The sequence below is a fragment of the Martes martes genome, assembly GCF_963455335.1.
Source record: "Martes martes genome assembly, chromosome: 14".
Classification (NCBI taxonomy): domain Eukaryota; kingdom Metazoa; phylum Chordata; class Mammalia; order Carnivora; family Mustelidae; genus Martes; species Martes martes.
This window is the reverse complement of record NC_137902.1, coordinates 26,524,321-26,537,612: the sequence shown is the minus strand read 5'-3', so window position 1 is coordinate 26,537,612 and position 13,292 is coordinate 26,524,321. Positions and strand designations below refer to the sequence as shown.

The following is a 13,292-nucleotide window of genomic DNA, read 5'->3' as shown; positions in this document are numbered from 1 at the left end:
TGCTCACTGTGGAGTCCCATGTGGGACTCAATCCCACAATCCTGAGATCATGACCCCAGCTGAAATGGGTACCCAAACAACTGAGTCATTCAGGCACCCATGAAATTTCTCATAATAAAATGTTGGGTAAAAAATTCTTCCCGCAAAGAAAACTCTAGGCCCAGATGCCCTCACTGGTTAATTCTATTAATCATTAAGCATGAAATAATCCAATCCTACACAAACTTTTTTTCCTACACAAACTCTTTTTTAAAAATGGAGGGAGGAATAGTGCACAACTTATTTATAGAGCAACATTATTCTAATATCAAAACCAAAGACATTGCAAGGAAACTATGGAACATCCTTATATGGAAACATCGCTTATAAACACTGATAAAAATAATCAACAAAATATTAGCAATTCAAATTCTGTAATGTATAAAATAAATACTGCATCATGATCAAGAGGAGTTTATCCCAGGAATATAAGGTTAAGCTAGTATTATAAATAATCACCGTAACTCTATATCAGAATAAGGATTAAATTCAGGGGCAACTGGCTGGCTCAGGGAGTAGAGCATGCAACTCCTGATCTTGGGGTTGTAAGTTTGAGCCCCACACTGAGTATAGAGACTACTTAAAAAAATACTTAAAAAGGAGAGAGAAAATCCGTATAATCACCTCAGTATATGCAAAAAAAGCACTGATAAAATTCAACATGTATTCATGATAAAAAATTCTCAGGAAACTCAGAATGGAAGGAAATTTCCTCAACCTAACACAGGGAATCTCTGAAAACTGACAGCTAACACATTACTTAATGATGAAAGACCAAATGCTTTCTTTTGGAAATCTGAAAGAGAGGTCTACTCTTACCATTTCAGTATTTTACTGGAGGTCCTAACCAGTCCAATAAGGAAAGAAAAAGAAATCAAAGATACACAGATCTGAAAGAAGTAAAACTGAAATTATCAGTATACAACATGCTTATGAGCACAGGAAACTCTAAGGACCATAAAAAAAGAATTAAATATGAGTTTATCAAAGCTTCAGGAAAAAAGGTCAATATAAAACTATTCTATGTCTAAACACTAAGAAAAAAAATTGAAAGTCAAAAATACCATTTATGTAACATAAATAATGAAATAAGGGGAAAGACTAAACAAAACAGGATGCTCAAAAACTACAAAACACTGATGAGAAAATGTAAAAGATCTAAATAAATGGACGTATATTAAGTTCATGGATTTGAAAACAATATTATTAAAGTGTCAATTCTCCCCAAAGTTCACCTAGTGTTAATGCAATTTTAATAAAAATCTAAGCAGACTTTTTTTTATAGAAATGGACAAGCTAATTTCACTCTTTATATGGAAATGCAAAGGACCCTAGAATATTCAAAACACTTTTTTTTCTAGTAAAAATATGGAATACTTCACAAATTTGCGTTTCAAACTTGCACAGGAGCCATGCTAATCTTCGCTATATCATTCCAATTCTAGCATATGTGCTGCCTTGAATGGATGACCCATTCAAGGAAGTTCATTTAACCCAACTTAACGAAGCCTATATCTTTTGAGTACTGGCGGAAATACTGGCAGCACATATTGAGGCCATAGGCTGTATTTCCAGATCAGACTGTGTCAGTATGAGCAGATGCAGCAAGAAGCAGCACCCTGGTCAAATTTCCTCAGATGGCTCCAGCAGAGCTGCTGGTGACCCATCTTGCTCTCTCAGATGCAACAAGACAAAAGGTGATAGTAAGTATACAGTGTAATGACAGCACTGCATACGCATGTAATGGGTAAAATTAAAAACACAATTCCAAGTGTGAGAAGAATATGGGGTAGCTAAAACTCATATTCATTGTCAGTTGGAATGAGAATTGGTACAGCTTTTTTTTTTTTTTTTTAAGATTTTTATTTATTTATTTATTTGACAGACAGGGATCACAAGTAGGCAGAGAGGCAGGCAAAGAGAGAGGGAGAAGCAGGCTCCCCGCTAAGCAGAGAGCTCGATGTGGGGCTCGATCCCAGGACCCTGGGATCATGACCTGAGCTGAAGGCAGAGGCTTTAACCCACTGAGCCACCCAGGCGCCCCTGAAATGGTACAACTTTTTAAAACAGTTTGGTAGTTTTTCTTTTTGTTAAAGATCTTTATTGAGACATAATTTATATACCATAAAATTCATTCATTTAAAGTATACAGGATATTCACATATCTGTGGAACTATCACTATGATCTAAATTTAGAACATTTTCATGAACCCCTCAAAAAACTTCATACCCATTAGCAATCATTTCCCATCCTGTTTCCCAACCTTAGTCCTGGGTAGCCATTAATCTGTTCTGTCTTTATAGATGTATCTATTCTGAATATTTCAAATAAATAGAATCTTCTGGCTTTTTGTGAGTGGCTTCTTTCACTTAGCATATGTTTTTAAGAGTCATCCCTATTGCAGTAGGTATCAGTACTTCATTCCTTTCTGTGGCTGAATAATATTCCATTATACGGACAAATCATATTTTTTATCTATTCAGTTGCTGATAGACATTTAGGTTGTTTCTAGTTTGGGGTTATGAATAATGCTACTATAAACATCTATGTAACAATTTTGGGTGGACATATTTTTTAAAATATTTTATTTATTTATTTGAGAGAGAGAGAGCGAGCGAGCGAGCATGAGCAGGGAGGAAGGGGGCAGAAACAGACTCCCCTGTTGAGCAGAGAGCCTGACACAGGGGCTCGATCCCAGGACCCTGGGATCATGACCTAAGCCAAAGACAGATGCTTAACTGACTGAGCCACCCAGGTGCCCCAGGTGGACATATTTTCATTTCTCTTGAGTAAACATTTAAGACTGTCACAACACAGATAAATCTCAGACACAAAAGAGCACATATATATTTATGCAAAATTTTATAGAAGACAAATCTAATCTATAGTGACAAAAAACACACGGATGCTTGCCTAGGGCACAGACTCATGGAAGACTGACTTTAAAGGAGAACTTTTTTAGGTGATGGAAATGTTCGATGTTGTGGGGGTGGTGGACATACGTATTTGCATAAATATGTCTTATTATATGTCAATTATACAATAAAGTTTTAAAAAATTCAGTAAATAATGGCTAGTTTAAAAAAAGATGTATGGCCATGGAATAAGCTTATGTATTTTTTTTTTAATGATGTTATTTATCTATTTGACAGAGAGAGAGGCAGTGAGAGAGGGAACACAAGCAGGGAGAGTGGGATAGGGAGAAGGAGGCTTCCTGAGCAGGAGCCCGATGTGGGGTTCGATCACAGCACCTGGGATCATGACCTGAGCCGAAGGCAGACACTTAATGACTGAGCCATCCAGGAGCCCCAGCTTATGTCTTTTTTTGGTCTTACTATTCTATTTTTGGTTGGGGCCAAGAATGATTCAGATTGATATATTAGAAAAGTAACTCTGAGTTAGGAGTTCTCAGTATTTTGACAATGCCAAGGATTCCCCTCACTGTGTTCCTCCCTTCTACTCCTCTACTCCTGGAAATCCTCCCTGACAACTTAAATGGACTGTGTGTAGCAATCAACAGTGTTTAGAATAATTTTCAGCTGGGCACTAGCCACCTGAGGTTTTTCTAAGTGGCTGTACTTACCTGAACCTTCTGACAAACTCAAATCATTTGCCAAGCTTGGAGGCTTATAAGGTCCTGCTTTTACCAACCTAATGATGGTCCTGATTTTGCATTTTTTTTTTTCTTCTAAGATTGTATTTATTTATTTGACAGAAGGATCACAACTAGGCAGAGAGGTAAGCAAAGAGAGAGAGGGAGACAGGCTCCCTGCTGAGCAGAGAGCCCAATGCCGATGCCGATGCCCATGCCGATGCAGGGCTGGATCCCAGGACCCTGAGATCATGACCTGAGCTGAAGTCAGAGGCTTAACCCACTGAGCCACCCAGGCGCCTTTTTTTGCCTTTTTAAGAAAATGAGGCAAAGATAAAGATATGAGACAGTCAGGATTCTCCTTATGGAAACCCACTTCAGAAGAAAGTCATTGGCCCACCATTTATGGATTTCTGAGGCAATATTTCTCTAGGTTATGAGAAGAACAGGAAGGTTTTATCTTAGGTTTATAAAGGATCAGGTGGGGCTATAAGCATGTCACATACATCCCCTGAGGTCTACAGGAGAGAACACACAGGCAAAAGTCTGAGCAAGAAAGCAGCGATGCTGGTTCTTATACTGTGAAATCTTCAAGGGGAGGCATGAATTTTGCATTTTTACAGCCCCTGGCTTGGCACACAGCAGATACTTTTGCACTGAAAAAAATGAATCTCAGAAATTTGAGGCTAGGACATGTATTCCTTGTCTTACTGCACTAACCAAAGAAAGACACTCAGAAGTAGAGAATTCTTAGACCAAGAGAGGTTCTGAGAGCTTCCTTAAGAGGTAAGAATTGGTTCTTTTTTAAAACACTTTAGCCCAAAGTGGCTGAAACAATGAAAACAAGCCAATAGCCCAGGAACTAGAACAAATAACAACCAGGTAACAAAATCTGACTCTACTGAGTGGGGACCCCTCCCTCTAATGATGTGTTTACAGTGACCTTCAATCCAAGACAACCTGAATCTCTCTCCAGGGCACAGTCATCCAATATAATTGTTTGGAACCTAGGATCCAAAAGGTGGACACAAATCTCTTAGGGGAAAAAAAAAAAAAAAGATAATACCTTTTAAAAGGTAACTGTTTCCTCTATACAGCCATCCTGCATATAATATGTAGACATTTCCCCCCTTTATTTTCTCTTTCTATTTTCATCTCCTATACTTCAGGACTAAATTCAATTTCAGAACCACTGTAAGCTGGCCAATTCCCCTAGTCCATCCATGTCTTTCAAGCCTGTCACTGAAGGGCTTTCCACTGCCCTGAGATTTATTGATCTGACACTGGCTCTGCCCTTCAGCAAGGTGGATCAGACAATAAACCTCACAGAGGGTGATTAGTGAGAGGCCATCAGCTGGTTAAAGGAGTGGTGACAGTGACTTTCTTTAATTTCCCTGGGCAGTTGCCCCACCTCTCTGACTTTATTTGGCTGAAGCCCTAGGCAGCCCTCATGAAGCTTTTCTTTGCACTAATTACAGATTCAATGTGCCCAGGCCCTTACCCTCTACAAGCAAGGCATGCAATCACACTAAGAGGCAGCCAAGGTAATGTGGGTGGGAGAATCATGACACAAATATCGCATCAGGCCTTCTCCTTCTCTGTGGCTTACTGTAGGCAGGACACTCCTCCCAGCTCAAACCAAGAGGCAGGTGTCTCTGTCTTCCCCACCTGAGGTTTCTTTCTTTGGAAACATCACATCTCAGGGAGGGAGAGAGGAAAACATTGTCTCTGCTCCTAACTCACCAGCAATGTGACATGGGGGTCTCTGCCTCCCTGTCAGGCCTCACGTATCCATCCCTCCCTAAAAGACAGAATTCTTTAACAGAAATCCCAGTTGGGGGCTACCCACAATTTCCCGCTAGCTGAGTGGGTCATTTTTAAGATTGCAACTTCCTTTGCACAGTATCACCGTGAAAGGTCAAAGTGCTGTCATGGCACCTAGCAAAAACATTTCCAGTTAACACAGCCTGTAACAGACAAATGTTTGCATGGCAATATTTTTGGCCTCTAATGTTAGCAGAGTGGTAAACCATACTTTTTCCAACATATGTTATAGAGTTTTGAGCTACTTTCTGAAGAAGAGGTTGCAGTAGAAATAAAATAAAAGTTCCCAAAACTCTATTTGGAAGGAGGAAGGTAGCTAAAAAAACAAACCAAAGAGGGAAGTCCTACTTGTACATGCTCATCTAATAATTAGAGTAAAAGATCCTTCTCAGATTAAACTAAGAAAGCAAGCACTGCTGTCTCCTGTAACCTCTGGAAAAGCTGACAACTGGAATTCCTACAAGCTGCAACACTGTTCCTCTGTGCACTGCCAATGAAGCTTCACTGGCAATGAAGCCTGACTGAGGAAGACCAGAAGTTCATGTAGTGCACATTTCAAAATTCATATTTAGTTAGAGAAAATGCTGTCAGCAGCTGAGAGGAATATTAAGCTGAACTCTTCACCAGGGACCTCTGCATTCATCTAGCTTGGCTGTGGGATATTGATTTTGAGAGTCTTTGTTTTGTTGCTGTTGTTTTAGCAAAATGAAACTACTACTTTAAAAATTAAAATTCAATGTGCCACCTTTTGGAGTTTGACCCATGTAACTATATTACCTATTAAAATAAAATCTCTCTCTCTCTCTCTCTTTTTTAACTCACCATGCTCCTTTGGTGTGTGGAAAAGCTTTATTTCTCATAGTGACTTTGCAGACATGCTTGATGGAATAAAGAGACTCTTTCCTCATTTATAAAGTTATCATAATGTGCCAGGACCCTCTACTTAGGCATTTCTGCCTACCTGGCAGGCAACTCCTCAAGCCCCTGTTTAGTACTTACCTTCCTCAACTGAATGGTCCCTTCCCAAACCAGGACTTTTCCCCATGCCCCAGGAGTGAGCCCTGCTATCTGCACCATCCTTGCTTCTCCTTCCACCTTCCTCTCCCTGGCCTTCCTCCTCCTTCAGAATACCTGGCAAGGTCAGGTTGTCACACATGCCTCAGCCTGACGAAGGGAAGAAGCTCAGACGTCAGTGTTAGATAGACCTATGATCATGTTACGGCTTTGCACAAGCAGCTGTGGGACCCCGGGCAAGACTTATTCTCTTTAGCATCCTCATCTATAAAATGATAACGGCACCTACCCCAAATAGCTGATACAACACTTGAGTAAATAACCTATGTAAAACTGTCAAGCTCAGTAACTACTAGCTGTTCCTTTCCTTTTATCTATTTATGTCCTCTTAAAATCCAAGATATCATCTCTCCTTTCTCTGGCAGTGCAGCCCACCTCCTGGTCCAAGTAAAACTGTGGCCATCCTAGCAGCACATCATCAGCTCACGCTCTTATGTGGACCTTCTCAAGATGCCCTATATCACATAAAGTTGATTTCTGAGGTTAAACAGCTTGTAAGAAAGTCCCTCTGCCTCTGACTCTGTCTTTCCTGCCTTAGTGAGACCAGTTAACGAACAACTCATACCAAACTTTTTCTGCCAAATAGGTCACCTGAAAGCTGGAGTCTAAGTGACAGCAACGAGGAAGCCAATGCTGTGTCCCATGCTTGCACCCAGTAGGAGTTCGCACAGCAATCATCACTCAGTTATAGAGAGGCAGTGCAAAACTACAGGCTGTTGTAGAAAAACACAATGCCATGTACAAGAAACTGAGTCATGGCTATCACAGGAGTCCTAAATCTCAGATCTCCAGCGTGTGTCTCTGTCAAGGCTGCTTTGCATGGTGGTTAAGGCCCTGCTCTAAGACAAGAAAACATCACAGCGGCTCTCAGAGTGGGCTATTCAGAGGTCTCAATCGCCCTGGGGAGGACCGTCTATCAGTGGTTCCCAGGGGGAAAGTAGGGTACACTCACCCCTGCTCAGAAAGGCCTGCCTCATAGCTTTACAGCCCCCTTCTCCCAGTCATCCTCAACAAACAGTGATGTGATGGCACTGGCTCATACACGCTTGGCCTGGGAGAGGTGACAGTTAAATTTTCAAGCATTGTGAGAGCCACAGGGCTTCACACTGGTAGCCACACCGGGAGCAGTGACACCCAACACTACAAATCAGCCCCCTTCCCAACCGCCACCTCCGTCAGCAGTTCTTCAACATATACCAGCACACCAAGGGCCCCCAACTCTAAAGCTGAAACATCAGGCTCCATTTCCTCATAAGCCTTGAAGCTCTTAGGATTATCTCCCCTGAGATCTTTCTGTGCTTCCTCTTAGATGTTCTCAAGTAATGGGTGCCACCCAGGGCCCCTAACAATGTTTGCCCCACGGACTAGGGCTTTTCTCTCATTACTGTCTCACTCCTCTGTGGGAAAATAAAGCTAAGTTTCATTAGGATTTCTAAATGCCTACCATTTATTTGTAGTGGCTCTTATCTTAGGATCTGGAGAAAATCAAAAGGTTTAGAAAGATTACTGGTAGACAGACATAGTAGCTTCCAATGTAACTTTTATTCATTCAGATATGAATCACTGTTTCCCTAATTTACCTTAACCTAATCCTACAAATAAGTTAGATTCTTTGCTTTGTCACAATACTTTTGAAGGTACTTCTTGTAATATAAAACATTATACATGCCTCCTCTGATTCCAAAATACAAAGCCCTAGTGAGAGTGGAGACTTAAAGAGATAATGGGGGGAGGGTTACTATGTCCTGTCCTATGGTTCTGTGACATATGGGGATGCCAGTAGACCAGCTTGTGATACTCCTGGAAAATTCCTAAGTCTGTATGTAGAGAAATTTTTAGCTGGCTCCTGAGCCACTTGCCTGAAAGGTACATTAGTTTCAAAAGAGGTTTGCCCCCTCCTAGAAAAGGATGTAGAATGGTGGTTGCCAGGGTGAGGACAAAGGGGGAAAGGTAAGTTGTTCAACAAAAGGGCTTTAGTTTTGCAAGATGAAATAGTTCTAGAGATCAATTGTGCAAGAACAAGCACAAGTCAACACTACTGTACTGTACACTTAAAAATGAATGGCTACAGTAAATTTTGCTATGCGTTTTTTTACCAACTTTTTTTTAAAAAGCTTGGTTTGCCCATTAGGTCTCATCACATGCCTAGCACTGAGGCTAGTTCATATTAGGCCTTTGATGAACACTTACGAATTGAATCAAAGGCAGTACAATTAGAACAGAGATTAGCGTTAGTACAGTAGGGATTATGGAAGTTGTGATGAAAAGTTAAATGACTGGACTGTTGTTCTTTTTTTTTCCCTCCCAAAGATTTTATTTATTTATTTGACAGAGAGAGGTTGACAGAGCAGGGGGACGGGCAGGCAGAGGGAAAGGGAGGAGCAGGCTTCCCACCAAGCAGGGAGCCAGAAGCAGGGCTTGATCCCGCGATCCTGAGATTATGACCTGAATCAAAGGCAGACAGATGCTTAACTGACTGAGCTACCCAGGAGTCCCCTGAATTGTATTTCTAAGTCATTCAGCCTCTGGGTACCCTGTGACCCAAGGACAAGATTTACAGAAACTCTGGGACTCTTCTCCCTTCTGTCTGTCTTTTTTCAGGTCCTGGCTTTGAGTACATTTTATAATCTATGCCTCTTCATTTATCCAATCCCTAACCCTGCTCTTTGAAGGTCCACCCAATTCTTTCCTCTATATGGCATTTCTTGACCACCACAACCTACAAAGATCTTCCTTTAACAGGAGCTCACAGATCCTACTGCTAGTACTGGTCAGCTATCAATAAGCTGTAAGCCATCTCTTGAATTTATTCCATCTTCGGAGAACAAAGACCGTTTATCATATTTCTGTATTCCTCAAATGGCTAGCACAATCTGAAGCACACAGCAGGCACTAAATGCTAAAATACTGATAGCTGAAGGAAGGCTAAAGAAAGCAAGAGTGCAGGGTGCCTCAGTGGCTCAGTACCTTAAGCGTCTGCCTTCAGCTGAAGTCATGATCTCAGGGTCTGGGGACAGAGGCCCTCCTCAGGCTCCTGCTTCTCCCTCTCCCTCTGCACCTTGTACACCTTCTCTCTCTCTAATAAATGAATAAAATCTTTTTTAAAATAGCATTTTTAAAAAAGATTTTATTTATTTATTTGACAGACAGAGATCACAAGTAGGCAAAGAGGCAGGCAGAGAGAGAGAGAAAGGGAAGCAGGCTCCCTGCTGAGCAGAGAGCACGATGCGGGGCTTGATCCCAGCACCCCAGGATCACGACCTAAGCCGAAGGCAGAGGCTTTAACCCACTGAGCCACCTAGGCACCCCAATAAATAAAATCTTAAAAAAAAAAAAAAGAAAGGTGGGCTAATCATTTATTTGTTTTCCAATGGGAGATTTCAAAGTCACAAAATTGGTCATCAATGTGACTTAAAGCTTAAGGAATCAGGTGCTCAGAGAAGGTTTTGACTTGAATCCTAAATTGTGACTATGTACTCTAGATATTCAGGGCTCTAGAGAATCTTCTATAAAGTTCTACCATGAAGCCCTCTCTTACCTATTAGGAAATTAGAGCTGACATAAAATATTTATACAAGAGAGAGAATGCACATGTGCACACACAGGAGGCAGGGAGGGAGAGAGGGACAAGCAGACTCCTTGCTGAGCATGGAGCACCATGCAGGGCTGGATCCCAGGGCCCTGAGATCATGACCTGAGCTAAAGTCAGATGTTTCACTGACTGAACCACCCAAGCTCCCCTTTTAAAAAATATTTTCTTTCATTTTGCATAACATCTAAAATTATTTATTCCATTAAAATTTTACTATAGTGAAATGTGTTTTCTTTCTTTTTTTTTTTTAACATTTTATTCACTTATTTGTCAGTGTGGGACTCAAACCTACCATCCCAAGATCAAGAGACACACGTTCCTCCCACTGAGCCAGCCTGGCTCCCCAATATGGGCTCTATTTAAGAAAAAAAAAAAGGACATATATAGAGAGACAGAAAGTATAACAGTGGTAACCTTCAAGAGGGGGGAGGGAATGGGTAGTTATTGTTTAATGGGCATAGGCTTTCAGTATGGAATAATGAAAAAGTTCTGGAGATGTACAGCAGTGATGGTTGCATAATGACATGAATATACTTAATGCCACTGAACTATACATTGGAAAATGGTTAAAATGGTAAATTTTATGTATATTTTACCACACACACAAAAAAGGAGTCAAAATGAACAAGCTTCACAATCAACCTTGGACAAATGTTACAGTTTATTATACTAGATAATGCACAACCATTCAGTTACACTGAGGGTACTGACTGTTTCAAGGGCTTTGTCCTCCATGAAGACAATGAGAAGTAACTGAAAAATGTCATGTATCTCTGGAAATCTGAAAAACAGCTCCAGTGTGAGAGAATGGACTTTATTTATTAAGTAATAATGAATTTACAAACATCACCTTGAAATGCCTCAGACAGAGGCTGGGATGTGTCTGGGTGTTGTCAGAACTAAAAAATTCACAAATCTCTTGCCAGAACAAAATGGCAGGCTGGGCAGGCAGATCTAGCAAGAGCCCTCTTTTGTCTGCTATATTACAAAGTGCTATAAATTCTAGTTAACACCTATCCATGGTCTTTAGGTTTTATTTTAGGAGTACGTTAGAATCTACTTGGGGACTGAGTTCCTGATTTTTTCTTTGGACTTAGTTTGAGGCTAACAACTGCAGGGCCCTGCTGGATCCCAAAGCCAGCTCTTTAGGAAGCTGTGAATACACTTAACATTAAGTGATATTAGCACTGATATTCACAAGTGAAGGGAGAGAAGTGCTGCACACATGTTGGAGATTATCAAGGCAGTCAAATACTTCTAATCCGATAGTGCTGAGAATAAAACCAAGTGCACTGTAATGCTGTCATTCAGCGCCCTTCAAAGTCAGTCAGGGAAGAGAAGCAACAACTATTTTGAGGGCAGTTTTGAAAAGGGTCCCAGAATAGTATCACCCTTTCCCCACTCCCTAAGTGAAAAGGATTGCTAAGAGAGATAGCAAGTGTACAAAAACTCCATGACACAAGGACTACACTTAGATTATTCACCACTATCCCCACTACCCAGCACCATACCTTGTAAACAGCAGGCATATAATTATTTATTCCTTTGAGAGCTGCTATCCTTTCCCCATTCTTGAATAGGGCTGTATACTCTCTCTCCCCACAGAAATCGCCTCGTCTCTGGCTTGTGGACTCTTTCTGAGACACTTTCATCACTTCATTTAACTTTGAAAGAAGTTGGAGGAGGGTGAGGACACGTGCTTGCTAATCATCCTTTTCCAGATTGCCTTGTGCGCCAGAATGGATTTTTATTATTGGTCTGTGGCTGCTACTGCTGTAAAGAGATTTCAGCCTGACCTTCCCAAGCTGCTGGGGGGTGAATACTGCACGTGGCTCACAGGGAAAATGTGTCCTTTTTTAAAAAAAAAAAAAAAAAAAAAAAGCTTTTAGACTAACCAGAGCTCACTGTGGTAGGAAAGTCACCCTTTCTTTCCCCATACAAAACTCAAGATGTTGAATTCTTTTGCATAAAAATGACATAGTAAACTGATCTGAACTGGTCCAACAGGAAGAAGGTAGCATCCGGAAGCACCTCACAGAGAGCAATGACATCAAAGAACAGTACTCATGAAAAAAGAAAATGAAAGCCATTTATAAAAGCAGTTTAAATAAGAGGATGGAAATCTCACAGCTGGCCTCACAAAAGAGAACAAATATGTCAAAGGGAACAACTGATAGTCTAATAGAGTCCTATCCATCTGGCTGAGGAAAGAGCCACTGGTGGGAATGCTGAGAAGCCTGTCTGTTAGGAAAAAGGCTGCCTGCTGCCTCACTGAGTGAGCTGAAGAGCTTTCAGAAACACTGGAACACAGGTTCACACCAGAGCTGGCTGGCTGTACCAGCAAAGGACTCAGAGAAGGGTTATACTGATACATTGGCCAAAAAAAAAAGGGGGTGGGGGGAGAGGAGAGTATGTTTTTTTTGGTTTGGAACTTATACCTGGGCTTTCAACTCATGACTACCCTGGCCCTCCATCTTGGGAGTTGGCAGGGGTGGGGGAGAAAGGAGATTGTGTGAATAGAATGTCTCATTTTGTGCTTTTAAAAACAGGACTCAAGAGTCTCATTCTGAAACATCAAGTTCAATCCCATGCCACACTAATGCCCCATCTGTACTTTTATATAATGCAGAGCTGAGTGCAGGCACTTTGGGAGAAGGGGAAATCAGGCCAGACTCAAGGAAAACAAACACTAATGCTATCTGCATCTCCAGCTCAGTCCACACCATAGAAAAACCTCAGAAATATTTGCTCAAGGTAAACAGAACTCAATTACTAAGGAAAATCTGCCCCCAATGAGGGCTTATATTTTAACACACCAAACAGCATCAAATTAAGCTGAACTCAGAGTTTTTCTAATTGGCAGTTTTATCCATTTCTAAGTTCTCATTTCTTATTTTTAAATATCAAAATGACTCTCTGCCTAAAATTAAAAAAAGAAATGCCTATCACCCACTCTAAAATAATAATTCACTAAATTTTCACCTACATATCTTCTATATAATTAAATGAACCCTTCCAATGGCACAAAAGTAGAAGCCATCCTTCTATTTAAAGTACTATCAACAAATCGCTTACTAATTGCTCTTAGAAGCCTGGTTCCTGCTACCAGCTCAGTCACAGAATACTTCAGCTATCAAAGAGAGGACAACTGCTTGATCCCAGCCACAACT

At 40.9% G+C, this 13,292-nt stretch overlaps 1 protein-coding gene across 3 annotated transcripts in view; it reads right to left on the bottom strand.

Moving 5' to 3' along the window:
• Nucleotides 1–13,292, bottom strand: part of ARMH3 (armadillo like helical domain containing 3) — a 174,758-nt gene that overhangs the window by 19,672 nt on the left and 141,794 nt on the right. Inside the window, exon 25 of one of the 3 annotated variants that reach the window (XM_080822781.1) lies at nucleotides 10,372–11,973. The exons of the other annotated variants lie outside the window; for them this stretch is intronic. Within the exon in view, the coding sequence (XP_080678907.1) occupies nucleotides 11,956–11,973 (18 nt within the window). The 3' untranslated portion in view covers nucleotides 10,372–11,955. Of the gene's footprint in view, nucleotides 1–10,371; nucleotides 11,974–13,292 lie in introns of those variants that run through there. 3 annotated transcript variants of the gene reach the window in all.